This window comes from Protobothrops mucrosquamatus, unplaced genomic scaffold, assembly GCF_001527695.2.
Source record: "Protobothrops mucrosquamatus isolate PMUCROS unplaced genomic scaffold, P.Mucros_1.0 scaffold19, whole genome shotgun sequence".
In the NCBI taxonomy this organism is placed as follows: Eukaryota; Metazoa; Chordata; class Lepidosauria; order Squamata; family Viperidae; genus Protobothrops; species Protobothrops mucrosquamatus.
Genome location: NW_015386404.1, coordinates 710,862 through 731,240, shown reverse-complemented (window position 1 = coordinate 731,240; position 20,379 = coordinate 710,862). Strand labels below are relative to the sequence as shown.

General features: G+C 42.8%; 1 protein-coding gene across 1 annotated transcript in view; it reads right to left on the bottom strand.

The window, feature by feature from the left end:
- The window catches only part of LOC107282917 (vascular endothelial growth factor receptor kdr-like), a 184,503-nt gene that overhangs the window by 52,329 nt on the left and 111,795 nt on the right, over positions 1 to 20,379 (bottom strand). The window contains exons 11-12 of the mRNA XM_029283103.1: positions 14,150 to 14,270; positions 877 to 985 (exon numbers count right to left, since the gene is read on the bottom strand). Coding sequence (XP_029138936.1) covers positions 877 to 985; positions 14,150 to 14,270 — 230 coding nt within the window. The remainder of the gene's footprint in view (positions 1 to 876; positions 986 to 14,149; positions 14,271 to 20,379) is intronic.

The window sequence follows — 20,379 nt, the reverse complement described above, 5'->3', positions numbered from 1 at the left end:
TCCAGGTGTAGTTGAGTATATTGTGTGACCTCCAGTGGGACGTCAAGGGCAATTGGAAAGACATAGTTAACTCACCTCGGCCCTTACACCGCAGAAATGCAGAAGCAGTTGCAAAATATGGAGTGCAAATTGGGATGTGGAGTGGAGGGGAGGAGGAGGAGAGGAGAGGAAAAGAGAGGAGAATAAGGAGAAGGAGGAGAAGGAGGAGAGGAGGGGAGAGGGAGAGAAGAAGAGGAGGAGAAGAGAAGGAGGGGAGGAGGAAAAGGAGAAGAGGAAGAGGAAAAGAGAGGAGAATAAGGAGAAGGAGAAGGAGAAGGAGAAGGAGAGGAGAGGAAGAGAAGAAGAAGAGGAGGAGGAGAAGCGAAGGAGGAAGAGGAGAAGGAAAAGGAAAAGGAGAGGAGAGCCTCCCTTTTTATTTTTATTATCTAGCTATCTTTCTATCTATTTATCTGTCTGTCTGTCTGTCTATCATCCGTCTTTCTGTCTTGAGCGGCACAGTATCCTAGAGGTGGAGCTCTCCCCTCTTAATCTGGAGGCTGTGAGTTCAATCCTAGGTAGCAGCAGGTATATCTCTCTCTGGGCTCAATGGATAATTGTCTGCTGTGAACTCCGAATAGGCATCAGGAAGGGCATCCAGCCAGTAAACACCTGAGCTCCATTCAGTCTCCACCCCAATGCAAGGGATGACAGGGTCGTTAAAAGGAAACTTTTTATCTATCTCTTTGTCTATGTTAAAAGGGGCTTTGATTGCATGATTATAGCCACCATCTTGCCTTTTTTGACCTCCTTCCCCTAAGAATCATTGCAGGTTGCATTTTCTGCCCTTCCACCAGATGTTTCTGGGCCTCTGGGGGGAGGGTGATGCACGTTCTTTACCTGTGATATAAAACCTGATGTTCCTCTGTTCAGTGCCCAACTTGTTGGAAGCCACACAGTGATAGATTCCTGAGACGTTGCTCGCTGTCATGGTCAGAGTGCTCAAGACCTTCCAAAGGAAAAAGGGAAAGAAAGAAAGAAAGAAAGAAATAGGTTAGTTTCTTTAGCCACAAAAAGCTGCAGGGAAATTGCTTGGTGACGTAGAACAGAACAGAGTTGGCACTTCAGTTGCCTTGCAGTCAAGACCCATCACAAAAAATATTTCAAGCACTGCAGATCATTCATGAATGAAAAGTACACGATGGATTTGAAACAGTGAATGGTATAAAGAGGGCATCAAACAGCTTGTATAAACCTTAGAGCTTGATTAAAAAAAAATTATAACTTTCTTGGAGGTGTCCGGAAATGGGTCTCAGAGAAGAAGAGCAGTGAGCATAAAAGCGGTTAAGTTTTCTAAGAACTGGTAATACAAGTAGTCCACGACTTACAACAATTCATTTAGTGACTGTCCAAAGTTACAATGGCATTGGAAAATGTGACTTATGACCGTTTTTCACCCTTACGACCGTTGCAGTATTCCCGTGGTCCTGTGATCAAAATTCAGACGCTTGGCAGCTGATTCATATTTATGATGGTCGCAGCCGTCACGTCATCCCCTTTTGTGACCTTCTGACAAGCAAAATCAATGGGGGAAGCCAGATTCACTTAACAACCTTGTAACTAACTTAACAACTGCAGCGATTTACTTAACAACCGTGGCAAGAAAGGTCGTAAAATGGGGCAAAACTCACTTAACAACTGTTTCACTTAGCGACATAAATTTTGTGCTTGATTTTAGTTGTAAGTTGAGGACTTCCTGTATAAGATCTAGTTGTCATTGGTCAAGGATTCTCTAGTGTTGCTTTTAGATCTTTCGATCTGTTCTGAGATCTGCTCAGGCATTACCTCTTAGAGAGCTAAAAAAAACCAAAAAGAAAAACTTGGAAGAATAAAAGGGTAGATTTCCTTGTAAGACAAGTAGATTTCCTTGTCGGACATGTGCAAGAATTTTCACAACTCAAAGACCTATAATTGGGCCGTAGGCATGGAGAAACTTAATTAGCGACAAGCCGAATTTGTAGCAAAGGACGGTACAATGCAGCATCTTCTTACCCAGAAATCAAGGTGACCTGATTTTTGACATGATTACGCTGGACTGATAAAGCTACTCTGTACCTGTCTGTTGTAATTCCAGTTTGTGAACAAGTTACACTTTCATTTAATTTAGGGGGAAAGCTTCCAATAAGGGTAGGGGGAGTTTTTCCAACCAATTCTACCTATCAAAAGAGCTGGGCCATGGATCCCCTACAACAGAGGTCACGTGTGCCTGGCTGAGGAATTCTGGGAGTTGAAGTCCACAAGTCATAAAGGGCCAAGTTTGAAGACTCCTGCAATACAAGCTCCCTGATCATCATAATAATAAAGTTGGAAGGGACCTTGGAGGTCATCTAGTCCAACCCCCTGCTCAGGCAGGAAACCCTATACCATTTCGGACAAATGGCTGTCCAGTTTTTTCTTAAAAACTTCCAGTGTTGGCGCATTCACCGCTTCTGGAGGCAGGTTGTTCCATTGGTTAATTGTTCTAACTGTCAGGAAGTTTCTCCTTAGTTCTAGGTTGCTTCTCTCCTTGATTAGTTTCCATCCGTTGCTTCTTGTCCTGCCCTCAGGTGCTTTGGAGAATAGCTTGACTCCCTCTTCTTTGGGGCAGCCCCTGAGATACTGGAACACTGCTATCATGTCCCCCCTCGTCCTTCTCTTCATTAAACTAGACATACCCAATTCCAGAAACCGTTCCTCATATGCTTTAGCCTCCAGTCCCCTGATTATCTTTGTTGCTCTTCTCTGTACTCTTTCTAGAGTCTCAACATCTTTTTTACATCGTGGTGACCAAAACTGGATGAAGTATTCCAAGTTGGCCTTACCAAGGCATTGTAAAGTGGTATTAATATTTCACGTGATCTTGATTCTACTGGATCAGAGTTCTTGCGTTTACTTTGAAATAGGGTGAAAAAATGATGTGGCTGACTAATGGAAAATATAGATGCTGAAATATTATTTTTGTTCATGAATTCAGCTTTCCTACTTATTGATTACAATGACAAGGTCAGGATCGGACATATATAATCAGATTTGCGTATACAGTATATGTATGCAGGGTGGGATTCAAATAATTTAACAGCTGGTTCTCTGCCCTAATGTAAAATCTGTTCGTCGTCATCACTGGAGCGACGCTCCTGGCATTGTCATCATCACCAGCGCGACGCGCCTCATGGCGGCAGTGGCATCACCGGTGCGACACACCTGGCGGCAGCAGCCCCAGCATGATGCACCTTGCAGATTTGTCATAACTGGTTTGCCAAACTCAACAAAAAATTAGGTATTGGTTCTGCCGAACTGGTGTGAGCCAACTGAATCCCACCACTGCATGTGTGTATGAGGATTAATGAGTATTAGCAATGATTCTATTTTAGGTTCCTAAACGTCTCTCAGGAGCTTTGAGCTGCAGCCCTGGCAGTATTTTTCTGCTAGGTTTAACTTGTAAAATGAATTAACCCAAGGCAAAATACTGACCTGATCCATATCGATGGGCTGTAATATTAGATCTTCTAAAATGTTTATCATACAATCTGCTATGCTCATCTACTAGTCTTAACTTCCATTTGGCCTTTAATTTTCAACTCTCCTGTTATTTTCGGAGTGAAGTTAATACTGAAGGCAAATGAGGTTAACTTCTAGATCAAAGCATTCTACCTTGAGCAGCTGGCAACCATTCTTCCTTAAAAAATAAAGTCAGAAATAGTTGATGGGGATTGCCTTGGGAAATTTTCTGTTCCCTATGCTCCAACTTCTGGAGTTCCTGGAAGAGAAGAGCTGCCTTTTTCTGGCTCTTATTGTCTCCAAACATGAAAGCAATCACACTTTAATTAGGAAGAAAAAGCTTCCTTTTTTCTTTGATGAAAAATGCAAAATGAAGATGAATTCACACTGTAACGATTGATTCTTGCATAAGGCCAGTATTTGTGGAAGTGTTTTCAGCATAGGAGCTACAGTTGATGTCACGAGGTCTAGAAGGTGCATGAGAGTGAGATTTGTAGTCCACAATCTTCTCATGGGTTCTGGCACCTACAACTGTGCTCCTTGGCTCACAACCACAACAGCAGGTTGCCCATCATGTGTTTTCATATGCTTGTGTTCAATCAGACCTACTTCCAAGTAAGTGTACAAGGGATGTCTTCATCAAAGAAATTCCCTTTTGTTTATCTGGGTATTATAAACCACCCAGTTTGTTTACTACAAGCTTCTCAGGAGTCCCTGATGGAGTAGGATATGTATGATGTGCACATAATGCTAGACATGTCACTAGAAGGCAAAATCACGAAATTGCGTCTCACGTAATTGGGTATGTCATGCAGGGGAATTCCTGGAGGAAGCAATTAGTGTTAGTGTTAAAGGGAAACCAGGCCATCAAAGAACAAGATGGCTGGACTTCATCAAAGCTGATACCAGCCAGAACATAGAAAAACTCAAAGAACTAGTGCAAGACTGGAGGATATGGGGAGACCTGGCCCACAGAATCGCCAAGAGTTGGACACAACTGAATGGATAACATCATCACCATGTATGATGTAAATACTTGGGAATCAGTCATCCAAAATGCCCTGGCGAATGAGCGGCTGTGAACACAGCATCTCCCTGCAACATCTGACAGCAGCTGTGCCTGGTTATATAGAGAAAGTCATGGCTGCCTTGAGCTATCCTCCACTTGCACACCCACGTGCAAAGAACTATTTTGAAGCTCCAGTTCAAAGCCCTGATAAGTACATAAATAAAAATTTAAGTCATGTCACAGTGCAAAAATTCCCAGGAGATCAATTACTTCACAGCTCTTAAATCTGTACAGATAAGGAGTTTGAAAGCATGCAGTATAAATAAGAAACAGCCGTGCCTCTGTTTACTCCCAGGGTGACTTTATGATTAAAAAGAGAATAATTTATTATTGAAATGAAGGAGTGGGCCAGTGTTATTTAATTTTGGCTTAGATTATTAGTTCCTTGCCCCTCTGATAGTTCAAACTAACTATTTAGAGATAAATAGAAGCAAAACAACTATCTGATTACGGATTTCCTAAGGCTACGAAATGTTTTAATGGCTTGTTTTAAATTTATCTGGACACTTAGTTCTTTCGTAACTTTCTAAAATCAAAGTTTTAATTACCTTTTTGCTACTTATTCCAAGAAGATGTTTTTAATTTCTAGCTAAGGACTAAAGGAAACTCACTCGCTGTAGTCAGACTTTTTGATTCAAAGTTTTCTAATAGCTGAAAAGCAGTTAACAAGCAATTTCCAAAAGTGTCTAGAAAAGGAAGTATAGTGGTGCCTTGATCCTTAATTGTTTTGAAACTCATCAAATTTGGTACTAAGCACATTTGGACTGGAAAATGTTCTCCCAGTCCTCATTGTTTGTTTGGTACTCAATGTACAAGCTAGAACTTGTCAGTGTTGGCTGCCATGTGACTCACCACATTATTCCTTATGGGAAAAAGTTTGGTGGCTCATCGTTTTTGGTACTCATTGTGCCTTCTGGAACCAATTAAGGATGAGTACCGAGGTACCACCGCATGTGAACCAAGTTGTCAGGTCCTCATAGATCCCTGTTGGGACACTGCCATTCTGGTGGGAGGGGGGACTTTGAGGCCTTTCTACGATGTATCCATTTTGCTTTGTTCCTCTTTTGCTTTGATGTATCTTCCTGGGAATTGGGGAAGAGGGATGGGCCCTGGGGCCATCTGGTTTGCCTCATCTCCGGAGAATCCCGCCTGCTACCAAGATCATGGCGCCTCAGAACGACGTTATCACTTTCTTGGCTCAGAGTCCTCACAACACCTTCACATCCTCAGATTGGCTCTCCATGGACTGGGCAGTTGGGAGGTGTTTGAACAATGGGGTTTTAGCCTAACATTTTCACACAGGAATGTTAGATCCTGCCTACTTTCTCTGCAATCCCTTTCGCTCAATAAGAGAGTCTTTTGAAACGGTGTCTGTTTCAAGAGTTACGCTTTCTTGAGGGAATAACTGAGGCGAGACCTTACACATGTTTCCTTTCAAAGGTGCAAACTGTGGTTTCAGCAAGATGGCTGTTTTCTCATCTCCCAGAGCTCTAAAACTGCCAGAGGTTGCTGTCTTGCAATCTCCTTGTGAGGAGCAGCAGTGTGGAGCACTTGTGGGCAATCTCAAGTCCTGTCCTTGTTCAGAGAGGAGTTATCAAAGAAACATTCTACTTGCTGGCTTTTCATTCCTTGTGGTTGTTGGTTCCACTTTCTGAAGCCACCTTTGGCCTCCTGTTTCTTCCTGCATATTTGGGAATTAACGATAAGGAATCCTTCCCATGGAAAAATGCTTTTGTTTTGATTTTTTTTAAAAAAACCCAGAAGATTTGAAAAATGGGACACTAGAGGGAACTAAAGATTACAATTAAAGGAGAAGAGCACATAAACTTGATTTACAATTAAATATTTTAACATTGGATACGCCGAAGGATATTTTTGAACAATGGACTCAGAAGTTTATGTTAATAGTGTCAGCAGAGACCTCTGCTGTTAATAGTGTCAGCAGAGGTAAAAGTGTTTAAAAATGATAAGGAACATATTCAACCTGGCAAGATTGAGACTAAGTTGAAAGTGGATTTACAAATGACAGGCTACAAGAATGACATGGAAAAGGGTGCTACACTGGAATTCAAAAGAAGCCCTAGAACACTTGCAGGAATTGTGTATGTCTGGTCTAGCGAAGAGAAAGACTAGGGATGACATGATAGCAGTCTTCCAATATTTGAGGGATGCCACAGAAACTTGATTTGATCATAGAATTATATTTGATGTATAATATTGGAAAGTATTATCCATTTAGGCCAGGGGTAGGCAACCTTGGCTCTTTTATGACTTGTGGACTTCAACTCCCAGAATTCCTGAGCCAGCCATGCTGAGGGGAAAGGGAGAGGTTTCCAAGCTGAGCCACGCTGGCTCAGGAATTCTGGGAGTTGAAGTCCACCAGTCATGAAGGGGCCAAGGTTGCCTACCCCTGATTTAGGCAAACATTATAAATATCCTGCTGAACATTTGTGCTAGTTACTGCCACAAACTCTTTAAAAAATAGCAGGCTGAAAACAGATTTTTATACAGATAGTTCTTAACTTGCAACCATCATTTAGCGATGATTCAAAGTTACAACGGGGCTGAAAACTATGACTGGTCCTCATGCTTACAACTGCCCCAGCATCCTTACAGTCATGGGAATGTAATTCAGGTGCTTAACAATCATGAATTTACAATGGTTGCCGCATCCCAGTGTTACATGATTGTCATTTTCAACTTTCCGACGAGCAAAGTCAATGGGGAAGCCAGCAGGAAATCACAAGACACGGTTACATGATATCTCGCTTAATGACTGTAGCATTAGATTAGGGTCATAAAAGCGGATATGGTCATGTGAGGCAACATTTAATGACCGCACTACTTAACAATCAATTTTGCAGTCCCTATTGTAGTCGTAGGTTGAGGACCACTTGTAAAAGCTTTTACAAATCATTTGGGGTCATAAAGGTTTGTTTCCAAATGTAACAGAAGTAACTCTGTTCTTAGCCTTGTATTGTTTTGAAAAGAAAATATTAGGAAATATTTCACAGTTTCAGCTCCGATTATTCAAAGCCTGGGTGGAAAGGAGACCCCCCCTTCCTCCTTTTCAAATTCCCAGTTTCTTTCTCTGCATTTTCTTGTTTTTAGTCAAAGCCACCCGTGAGTTGGAATGAAGGGACCGAACACAGACATGTTTGTTTTCCCCCCCTTTCTGGCAAGGGGGCCTGCTTCCAAATAAAGTCTGATACTACAGCTACATTTTATTTTTAAGTAAGTTGATAGGACCTTTGAGGGACCCAGAGGCATTTTTGTAAATAAAGTTATTTCTGGGGTTTTATGTTTGTGCTGCGGAATGAGTCAGTTTCCCATGGACTATTGGTTTTAATTAGGAGGGTCATAGTAAATTCAAGTGGGACAGATGGCCTGGCCATGCAGGGGGGATTTCTTAGAGAGTCACTGTCAATCACTACAGACAGAATGGTGAGAAAGCAATGAAGATCATGTCTCAAAAACAGTTGTTTAGATCCAAACCTTTTCTGGAAGCCGAAGCTGAGAATCTGGAGGCTAAAGTATATGATGAATGGGAACTGGGTATGTCTAGTCTAATGAAGAGAAGGACTAGGGATGACATGATAACAGTCTTCTAATATTTGTGGTGCTGTCACAAAAGAGAGGGTGTCGATTTATTCTCCAAAGCACCTGAAGGCAGGACAAGAAGCAATGGATGGAAAATAAAACAAAACTGGATGCAGTATTCCTAGTGTGGCCTTACTAATGCCTTGATAAGGCCACACTTGGAATACTGCATCCAGTTTTGGTCATCACGATGTAAAAAAGATGTTCAGACTCTAGAAAGAGTACAGAGAAGAGCAACAAAGATGATTAGGGGACTGGAGGCTAAAACATATAAGGAACAGTTGCTGGAATTGGGTATGTCTAGTCTAATGAAGAGAAGGACGAGGGGGGACATGATAGCAGTCTTCCAGTATCTCAGGGGCTGCCCCAAAGAAGAGGGAGTCAAGCTATTCTCCAAAGCGCCTGAAGGCAGGACAAGAAGCAACGGATGGAAACTAACCAAAGAGAGAAGCAACCTAGAACTAAGGAGAAATTTCCTGACAGTTAGAACAATTAATCAGTGGAACAACCTGCCTCCAGAAGCGGTGAATGCTCCAACACTGGAAGTTTTAAGAAGAGACCGGACAGCCATTTGTCCGAAATGGTATAGGGTTTCCTGCCTGAGCAGGGGGTTGGACTAGATGACCTCCAAGGTCCCTTCAAACTTTATTATTATTATTATTATTATTATTATTAATAATAATAATAATAATAATAATAATAATAATAATAATAATAATAATAATAATAATAATAATAATAATAATAATAATAATAATAATAATAATAATAATAATAATAATAATAGAGAGAAGCAACCTAGAACTAAGGAGGAATTTCCTGACACTGAGAACAATTAATCAGTGGAATGGCTTGCCTCCAGAAGTTGTGGGTGCTCCATCACTTGGAGATTTTGAAGAAGAGACTGGACAGCCATTTGTCTGGAATGGTATAGGGTCTCTTGCTTGAGCAGTGAGTTGGACTAGAAGACCTCAAAAGTCCCTCCCAATTCTGTTATTCTTATTCTATTGCTGAAAGCCCTTTTGAAGAGTAGCCTACATCGTTAGAGATAGGGTCTCATTTACAACGGAACGAACCGCTCTTTAGCATTGCTTTATTCTCAATTTTGGTGAATGTGCCATCTGCAAAGTGGAGTCCTAACCAGGAACAAAGATCAGGGAATTTGAAGAGCAGCCAAAGAGGCCCACCTGAAGATTCATCCTTCCTTGTCATGGATGAATTTGTGGGCCACTGGAGAAGCAGCGTTTGCCCCTGTTATTCCCAACTATAGAGGTTGTGATCAGATTTCCAAATTGTACTGCTTTTAATGAAGGACTCAAAGTATTCGGCTATGGGGATTTAGCCTTTTAAAACTAAGTTAGTTCTGAAACTTTAATTCTTTTAATGAGATGATTATTATTTATTTATTTATTATTTAAATTTATATACCGCCCTATCTCCCTTACGGGACTCAGGGCGGTGAACAGGCAATAATAAAAATCACAATAAATATTGAATAAAAAGCCTGCTCTAAAATACCCCATATAAAACCCCTAGCAAAGCCCAATCAAAACTACGCCAGGCCGGCCACATGGAATAGATGGGTTTTCAAGGCTCGGCGGAAGAGGCTGCCTTGATTAACCAATGGTCAAAAAGATGACATCACTGTCATTACATCACTGTAACAACAACAACGATGATGATGATGGTCTCACTAGCAATGTTGCAATGTGTCAGAGGTATGTGTCCTGACCTTTGTATGGCTATCTTCCCATGACATGTGAAAACTGAATTAGTGGAAGGGTTAGCAGGTTGCGAGAACTCTAAAAAGAGGTCAACTGACCCAATCAGTTAATTTCTAAAGTGGCATATTTAATATCTTATGGCTAACCAGGGGCCCTCTGGATTTTGCTTCCAGATCTGATAACTCTTACTTCAGTGATGGCGAACCTTTTAGAGACCGAGTGCCCAAACTGCAACCCAAAACCTACTTATGTATCATTGGGTGCCGGGTGGGTGTGGCTTATTGGGTGGGCATGGCCAATTGTGTGGGCGTGGCTGCGGTGGTAACAGCAAACTGGGTGGGACTAAAAAGTTCAATCAATCAATTCCAACTTTGCAAGATCTTTTTTTTTCCTGCTAGAAGTTGAAATTGATTGATTGAACCTTTTTTTTTTTTTTTGCATACAGCGGCGGAGGCCTAAAGTGAAAAGATTTTATAAAACCCAGCTGAAGGCCTAGGACTGGGGCGATGGCACATGTGCCCACAGAGAGGGCTCTGAGTGCCGCCTCTGGCACCTGTGCCATAGGTTCGCCACCACGGTCCTAGTTGAACATCCAAAGTGGGCCTACAAAAGTCATGGTGGTGCAGTGGTTGGGATGCAGTATTGCAGGCTAATTCTGCTGACTGCCAGCAGTTCGATTCTCACCGGCTCAAGGTTGACTCAGCCTTCCATCTTTCTGAGGTCAATAAAATGAGGACCCAGATTGTTGAGGGCCAAAGGCTGACTCTGTAAACTGCTTAGAGAGGGCTGTAAAGTACTATGAAGCTGCATATAAGTCTAAATGCTATTGCTACAAGGATGGTATACATTGGCTACCAGCAACACATTCCTTAGGAGCTGCTTTTTGTTTTGTTTTTGAAATGTCTGTATTCCTACCAGCTGAAATGCAATGAGACCATAACATAACCTAAGTGATAAACGGGGAATTGCTCTCTGGCACTGCAAGAGGATGGGACAGTTGAAGGAATGCAATGAGAAAGTATCTGAATTTGAGCTAATTCCAACTTCATACCACATTCCATTAAAGACTGGCTGTCAGAGCGCTGACATTTTTACTATTTTATCTGGCTAACCAAACACCAATAAAAATACTTTCTAGGATATGATGGGAAGGGAATTGGGCTGTTTGATGAAAGTTCTATTTTTGATGGGAACGAGGTCTGCATGCGATAAGCTTAGGTTGCCTCTTTCATTGCTAAATTGCTTGTAAAGTTGTAGAACATCATCAGAAAAGTCTGGTTTCTCCAGATATCTACCAACTTGATTATAGCTTTATTAAAAGGCTGGCTTCCCTAAAGAGACTTAGTGGGAAGAAATTTGGAATTCAGGCCTACGGTAACTTGGCTGTATTCATCTTCAATGAGAGATTAAAAAAATCAGCAGTATTCATGGAGTGGTTAAAATTTTCAAGATGGTGGGTGCAGCTGTGCAAGTGAACTTTTTCCTCTTTTATACTTGCATGCCAAGGAATCGGGTATCAGTGGTGATACGCCAGGAATAAAATTTGAAAATCTAAAAAGGGGAGAAGTCTGCACCAGTTAAATTATGGTCTACAGATAAAGATCAGTTCAGTGCATTAAATATGATCTGACAAAGAATATAGTATTAAAACCAGAATCATGGCAAAAAAACTGCTAAAGGGTACTCAACTAAATGCTTTAAAATGTGTTTTGGAGAGTGCAATGCCCTGCTGCATTGTGTGTGTGTGGGGTGTGTGTGGGGGGGTATATCAAAAGTGTCAAGATTGTGATGTGACAGTGTGATTAAAGCCCCACCCTTTTTAGAATACAGTAGAGTAGAGTAGAGTAGAGTAGAGTAAGTAGAATAGAATAGAATAGAATAGAATAGAATCTGGAAGGGACCTTGGAGGTCTTCTAGTCCAGCCCCCTTCTAGTCCAGTCCCTGCCCAAGCAGGAGACCCTATACCATTATGGACAAATGGCCAATCTCTTCTTTGAAATCTCCAGTGAGGGAGCACCCACAGCTTCTGGAGGCAAGTTGTTCCACTGATTAATCCTTCTCACTGTCAAGAAATTTCTCCTTAGTTTCATATTGGCTCTCTCTTTTGATAAGCTTCCACCTGTTGCTTCTTGTCCTGCCCTTAGGTGCTTCGGAGAATAAATTGATGTCCTCTTCCCTATGACAGCCCATCAAGTATTCAAATACTGCTATAATGCCACCCCTTGTCCTTCTCTTCGATAGCCTGTCTGCAAGGAGTATAAATCCTTCCGTTTCCCACCATCCAGTCAGAGCTGAAGAAGCTTCTTGGATGAGAAGCGAAACGTCTTCAAAGGAAAAACAAGGAAGTCCAATTGCCTCGTGAAAAAGCATCTTTGGGACATCCATCACTGGAGATTTTAAAGAAGAGACTAGACAGCCACTTGTCTGAAATGGTATAGGGCCTCCTGCTTGACCAGGGGGATGGACTAGAAGACCTCCAAGGTCCCTTACAGCTCTCATTCTGTTATAACCTTCCTCAAGGCTTTTCTTAAGTGTCTTTAGCTCAGTAAGTCCTGGGGTTCACTCTGTCTGGCCTTATTGCTGGTGGCTGTTAACGAGATTGACTTAAAATCCAATCAAAATATTCCCTCTATCCTTGTTTTATAAAGTCATTTTTTTTTGCATTGTCCTATTGATTTAAAGTTTCCCTAAGGATAAGAAATATCTAAAAACATGTATCTGTATCCTGCAGGGGGAGATGCTACCCTTCTCCCAAATTCCTATATAGGTCAAGTCTTCTTTGACTTGATCCCCTTGGCCTGGTGGTTTAATAGACCTGGTTGTGTTGTTTTCTTGGCGGCAAACTTGTTTGCCCTCGGCTTCTTCTGACAAGCTTTACTTCTCTCATGTAGCAAAAGCCCTGGGTGATTGATTGATTGATTGATTGAGCATATATGCCCCCCAACCCTACAGCAACTCTATATTGGATGGTACATATCCCCCCTCCAAAGTACTACCTAGGCCTGACCTTGCTCAGCTTCTAGTGAATCAGATCAGCCAGAGGCTAAAATGGATTAAGGGTTAGCAGTTTGATTTTAGTTCTGTTTAATACACAAGGATATTTTGATGGGTTCTTCCTTCCCTCATTTTGTGCTGATGACGACAAAGAAAAGAGAGACTAAAAAGAGGCTAGGAAAATGGAAAACGACGCAACATCATTCCCATTTTAACCAAGGTAACCCTTAATATTATTCTGAAGGAAGAAAGGAAGGGAGGGAGGAAGAAAGGAAAGGTGGGAGGATGGATGGATGGATGGATGGATGGATGGAAGGAAGGGAGGGAGGGAGGAAGGAAGGAAAGGGAGGGGAAGGAGGGAGGGAGGAAAGGAGGGAGGAAGGAAGGAGAGAGGAGGGGAGGGAAGAAAGGAAGGAAGGAAGGAAGGAAGGAAGGAGAAAGGAAGGAAGGAGAGTGGAGGGGAGAGAAGGAAGGAAGGAAGGAGAGTGGAGGGGAGAGAAGGAAGGAAGGAAGGAGAGAGGAGAGGAGAGAACGAGGAAAGAAGGAAGGAAGGAAGGAAGGAAGGAAGGAAGGAGAGAGGAAGGGAGAGAAGGAAGGAAGGAAGGGGAGGGGAAGGAAGGAGGGAGGTAAGGAGAGAGGTAGGAAGGAGAGAGGAGGGGAGAGAAGGAGGAAGGAAGGAAGGAAGGAAGGAAGGAAGGAAGGAAGGAAGGAAGGAAGGAAGGAAGGAAGGAAGGAAAAAGGGAGGCTGGGAAAGAAGAAAGGAAAAAAAGAAAATGTCCTAAAAAGGACATTTTCCCAAGTTGGAGAAAGTGAGATTCCATTTAATATTTGGTTGATCTCTATATTGTCTGGGACTCTGCCACATATGGCATACCGACCATGGCTGAAAAAGCTGTGCGAGGGGAGATGGGGGGGGGGGGCTGTGAGGAGAGTTGTGCTTTCAAGCATCCAAAGGCCCCTTCCCTGTGAGAAAGCTCACGGCCAAAGAGCTCCATGCACGTTCTCAGGCTTGAGGCCAAAAGGGCCGTGGATGAGTCATGCATTTTTGGAGAGCTTTTGGACCGGGAGGGGGGGAGTGAGTGATGTCATGGTCAGTGTCCAGCATTCCAAAAAAGCCAGCAGAGAGCGGCCACTGATCCCAGGGTGGAGAAATTCCAGGCATGTGAAGAATTTGGTCCTGGGAAGAGAGTTAGTTCCTGGGAAATTCAAGAAAGGAGAACTCGGCGCATCCCATATGGTTTAAATTTACCTTTAACATAGTGCCATGCATAAACTGCATACTTCTGATGTCCTTAATCCTGTTGGCTAAATATGGAGCTTCAAGTCTGCTGGTTTTCTGGACCTTGGTTTTTTCTCCACGTGGGTTGCATCTGGGGGGGGGGGAGGAGAGGAAAAGAAAAAAGAACATTGAAATGGCTGCATGTGCTCTGACCATTCCTGGTTTGTCATATCATTTCTGGAGATTCCAGAAGCCTTCCCCAACCTCTCATCTCCCAGCTGTAGGATTACATCTCCCATGATCCCTGGCTTTGGGGGTCATGCTGCTGAAGGTGTTAGCAGTCCTACATCTCAGGGACATCTTGAAAAAGCTTGCTTTAAAGGATCTCCCCCCCATCTCCAGGACTTGCTATTACTCCATTCCAGCCCCAGGATTTGGGAGGCAAGTTTGTTCTAGTCTAGTGGTTAGGGCACTAGGCTAGAAGGCGGGAGACTGAAAGCTGGCTGGGTGACTTTAGGCCAATCACCAGGAGAGGGTGAGTTCTAGTCCCTCCTTAAGCATGAAAACCATCTGAATGACTTAGGCCAGTGATGGCGAACCTTTTAGAGACCGAGTGCTCAAAAACCACCCCGCCCCTGCCCTGCCCGCCACCCCGTGCCCCACCTGCCCGCAGGGCCACCCGCCTCCACGGCCCGCCACAACAGATCGCCCAGGCAGCCCAGGAGGGCCATGGTGGCCACACCCTCCACCCGCCCCCTGCAGCATCATCTGCGCATGATGGAGCGCGAGGGCGGAGTCTTGTCCCAGCTACCCAGCTGCCATGTCCTTGGCTGCGCTGCTCTGCACGGGCTGCTTCTGGGGGCGACTCTCCTCTGGGGGGGGCTGCTGGTAGGAGGGGGCTGTGCGGGGAGGCAGGGCTGGGGCGAAGGCACGCGTGCCCACAGAGAGGGCTGTGAGTGCTGCCTCTGCCACACGTGCCAGAGGTTCGCCACCACTGACTTAGGCCAATCACCAGGAGAGGGTGAATTCTAGTCCCACATTAGGCATGAAAGCCAAATGGGTGACTTTGGGCCAGTCCCTCTCTCTCAGCTCAACCCACCTCACAAGGCTGTTGTGGGGAAACTAGGAGGAGGAAGGTTATGTCGGATATATTCGCTGCCTTGAATTAGTTGTAAAAATAATAAAGGTGGGATACAAAAAAGCAAACGTCAATTGTATAAACGCGGAAGCGATCAGATGAGCAAAGCAAGCGTGCATTCGGTTACTTCAGCTCTCTTTGCAAGTGCCTTAAGAAGGAGAAATGATATTTTTGATGGTCATGAGGGCTCTAAGACTGGAACAGGAGCCAGGGCTCACTCATTGGCCTCCAAGAGGCTTTCAGTCAAACTCCAATGTTTCCTGGCCAGTTTTTTTTTTATCTTTGCTGTCTCAGCTGTTCTGGTGAGCTTGTTTCTTCAAAGAAGGTGGGAAAAGTCAAGAAATGGGTGGCGGGAGACTCTGTGGGCTGGGCCAGGAGGGGCTTGCAAGCCAGCATTGGCACCCGAAACAGAGCCCGTCTGCTTTCGGCTTTGGAGCATGGAAGCAAATTGCAATGCTCTCTTCCCCCCGCCCCAATGATACGGTTTGAAGGCTGCAGGAGAGTCACTTGCAGGCATTCAAAGTCTCAACATAAGCAGCTATTCACAGGTTGCATTATGCCCTACAAAGCATTTGGCCTTAGCATGTTGAGTGAACCCAGCAATGTGCAATAGTTTGTGGCTTAGTGAGATAAGTGGATTCAGTCATTGTTGGTTTTTCAAGTAACCATAATTAAAATAAACCAGGTCTTTAGATGGAGTGATGAGCCCAGCCCATATCTTTAGATGGCTTTCGGGAGTTACAGAGAAGGCCCGATCATGGGACCTTTGAAATTATCACTTTATTCCAGATTTCCTTTTTTAATATAATATTTTATTAGTTTTCTATTTGTACAGTTCATAAGTGCTTAGTGAACAACATGTTGTCTGGCTGAGGAATTCTGGGAGTTGAAGTCCACAAGTCATAAAAGGGCCAAGTTTGAAGACCCCTGATATAAATCTTTCCAATCCCCACCATTCAGACAGACTTTTCACTTCTCTTGGATGAGAAGTGAAAAGTTTTCAAGAAAAAAACTAAGAAAGTCCAGCTGCCTTTTGCAAAACACTTTTGGGATAGCCATGACCTGCATGACTGGGAATCTCCATAAACATTTAGGAGAGATCTTTAATATTTCCTAGATCTCCAAATGACCGCACTGATCATGGGCCAGATTCTTTGGCAGCTGCCTAAAACCAAAGGTTATTTTCTTCAATGATTTTCACACAGTTCTCTTTAGAGCAGTATTTATTGAGAATGCAATGGAGTTACAAGAATTCCAGCAAGTGAACTATTTCCCATTTAAAACTACGGTAATCTCTAAAATACTTTTGGAGAGTTTAAATTTTTTTTTCAATATCCTTCCTATGATTTACCAAAAAGGAGAACTTTCCAGTGCTGATGGAGAAATTTGTAGCTGGTTATTTACATAATTGTTTTCTGAATTCTTATCAGCCTGGGAACCAATTATTACACCAAGAGACTATTTGTATATTATATTTAGTGCACCAGCAGTGACAGTTTCATAGCTGCTCCTAACTGGCATTAACGTATCCATTCTCAGTTTACATCGCTATTAGCTAATCCCAAGGAGCATATTATGCAGCCATTCTTGAAGAATTTTCAAAAGTTTACATTAATGTAAACTAAGTCCACCCAAGTGGCTAACTAATACATAGCAATAACATGAGCATATCTGTGAAAGCTATTTCTTACATATAGTCACAAGGAAACAGCTAAAACCAGATTAAGTTGTACTAAAACAAGGATTAGAAGGAAATTTGACATAGAGTAGGCAGAAGAAAAAGGCACACTTCAATTTATAATTATAACAGTTGAAAGGGACCTTGGAGGTCTTCTAGCCCAACCTCCTGCTCAAGCAGGAGACCCTATACCAGGGGTAAGCAACCTTGGCTCTTTTATGACTCCTGGACTTCAACTCCCAAAATTCCAGAGCCAGCATGGAGTTGAAGTCCACGAGTCATAAAAGAGCCAAGGTTGCCTACCCCTGCCCTATACCATTCCAGTTAGTAGTAAAAGGAAACCAGGCCAATAAAGAACATGATGGCTGGACACCATCAAAGCTGACAACAGTCAGAGCATAGAACAACTCAAAGAAGCAGTGCAAGATTGAAGAGACCTGGCCCATAGAATCACCAAGAGTTGGACACGACTGAATGGATAACACCACCCCCATATTGTTATTGTTGTTGCTGTTGTTGTTATTGTTGTTGTTATTATTATTATTGTTGTTATTGTTGTTGTTATTGTGATGATGATGATGATGATGATGATGATGATGATGATGATGATCATTTTATTTCTCTTTGTGTCTTTTGGCAAACAGTGAGACTGAATAAAAATAATTTTTGAACATTATCTTCACAAGTATAAGCTTTTTGGTCCAGCTTCTTCTTCCTACAATGCACTTTTTTGAAAATCATCTTGAATTAGAGAACTCTCCTGAAAAATGACTAATACCATTTTAAAATGATGCCATGGGCAAATTTCTCCAAGAGAGACATGTTATCAGGGTCAAGCAAAAATGGAGCATTTCTTAGAAAAAGAGGTTCTAGGAAGCTGTGAGGATAGAGTTTTCCAAAAGTGGAGCCTTATATGGATTTCTTGACTACGTATAATGCAAAGCATCTAGGGTACACTCAAGTCTTTTTTCCAGATCATGGATTTGCCGATTATGTTGAAATAAAACCACCACCCTTACAGAACGGAGTTTTTCTGGGATGTGTCCAGAGATTTCCCATTGTGTGAAAATGTTCTGGGAATCGGATATTTTGCATCACTGAAATCAAAGAGGAAGAGGAAGGTGAGACATGGCCCAGAAAATCTCAAAGAGGAGATTCCCATCTCTTCTCTGACTTTGGAGAAACTTATTTGGCTACTAATCCAAAGATCTATCAATGGATGAGTCTTCGAGCCACCGAAGAAACTGAAACTGCAATGTTAGACAATGAAAAAAGGACTAGCAGTGACATCATAGCAGTGTTTGAATATTTGAGGGGCTGCCACAAAGAAGAGGGGGTCAACCTATTTTCCAAAGCACAAGAAGCAAAGTATTGAAACAAATGAAGTAGAGAAGCAACCTTGAACTAAGGAGAAAATTCCTGACAGTAAGAACAATCTACCAATGAAATGGCTTGTCTTCAGAAGTTGTGGGTGCTCCATCACTGGAAGCTTTTAAGAAGAGACTGGACAGCCATTTGTCTGGAATGGTATAGGGACTCTTGCTTGAGCAGGAGGTTGGACTGGAGAACCTCCAAGGTCCCTTCCAACTCTATTATTCTCTGTTCTATGTTTTTGTTGTTGTTAGTCGCGAAGTCGTGTCCGACCCATCATGACCCCATGGACAACGTTCCTGTCCTCTACCATCTTCTGGAATCCATTTAAGCTCATGCCTACTGCTTCAGTGACTCCATCCAGCCACCTCATTCTCTGTTGTCTCCTTCTATTGCCCTCCATCTTTCCTGTGCTATGTTAGGTCAACCTATTTTCCAAAGCACGAGAAGGCAAGGCAAGAAACAATGGATGGAAACTAATCAAGGAGAGAAGCAACCTGGAACTAAGGAGAAATTTCCTGACAGTGAGAACAAATAATCAGTGGAACGACTTGACTTCAGAAGTTGTGGGTGCTCCATCACCGGAGGCTTTTAAGAAGAGACTGGACAGTCACTTGTCTGAAACCGTATATCCTGTTCAAGCAGGGGGTTGGACTAGAAGGCCTTCAAGGTCCCTTCCAACTCTGTTGTTATTCTGTTATTTTTCTACAGATGTTCTTCCTGTGACAGTAACTCCCTACCCCCAAGAAAAACTTGAAGACGAGGGGGAGAGAGAACATAGTTTAGTTCTTTAATGTTCCTCCATCTGTTCTTTTTGTTTTGTGTGGAAAACCAGACTCCTTCCAAATTTCTTCCTGCAGCAGAGAAGGGTTAAAGTGCATGAAGATTGTTACCTTTGGCTCCAACTGGCATTCACCAAGAGAAGTATTTTCCATTCAGGTCTGAGCCAAAGGTCTCCTATGGGTTGCTCTGCTAATATCTCAACAGGAACAAAGGAAATTGCCTGTTTGTCTACAAGCAACGGGCAACATTGTGTGCTTAACTCAACAAAATGCCTGTTTAGCACATTGGAGCTTCACCATCCACCCCTCCTCTGCTTCTAGGTTGTCTCTTGTTAGAATCTACCAACTTATCACTATGTTTGTGTGCTGAGCGTAGGAGGAAACTAAAGACAAGTGGCTGCTTTGAACATCACTGCGAGGAGCAGGAGAGACAGAGAATCCTGACCAGATTGTCTGACTTTGGGGCAGATCTGTGGAATGTGATGTTCCAAAGCAATGAAAGCATATCTTTTATTGGATTCTGAGTTTCTCTGAGCTTGGTTGTTTTCCAGCAGATGTTTCTTGCGAGCTCAAATGCCACCATGAACCCAACAGTTCCATCTTCAGTTACATGTATTCTGTATTATTGAAAGAATATGCAGAAAGTCAGGCTCCAGCTTCTTCAGTTACAAGGATCTCAGATAAGATGCCTGCCTGAGCCATAGGAAGGAGAAAATAGCTAAGATGTCTTCTAATCCAGCATCATGATACCCACAGTGGCAACTAGATGCCTCTGAGAAGGCCCAAGTAGGATCTGAAGCCGAAAGTTTGCTCCAATTGGAAGTAAGAGAGGTTCAGGGAAAACTATGTCTGCCTCTGGAGGCTACTAGGGCCATCATGACTAATACTTTTTATGTCTTTCTTCTCCTTCATGAATTTATCTCATCAGAGATTGTCTAAAGCAGAGGTCTCCAACCTTTCTCGGTTGACTGACCAGAGGGAAAGGGAGGGGGAAGCATTTTACGTGCATGCATGTGCACGCACACAAACAAGGCTGTGAGCACATGTGACACAAACAGAGCAGTGGCTAGCACCTGTGCAACACTCAGTAGCACTGAGGTAGATGGGAAATGTCATAGGAAAATGTTTTTAAAATGTTTTGTTATATCAATAAGGGGAATAGAGTATTGTAGTATTTGATTGTGCTTAATTGTGCCTAAAATCCATGTAACCTGTGTGCCAATTCTAAAGAGACAACCTTTTACAAGAAGTGCCAACTGAAAGTCACAGATGGTGTAAGATATTACCGCCT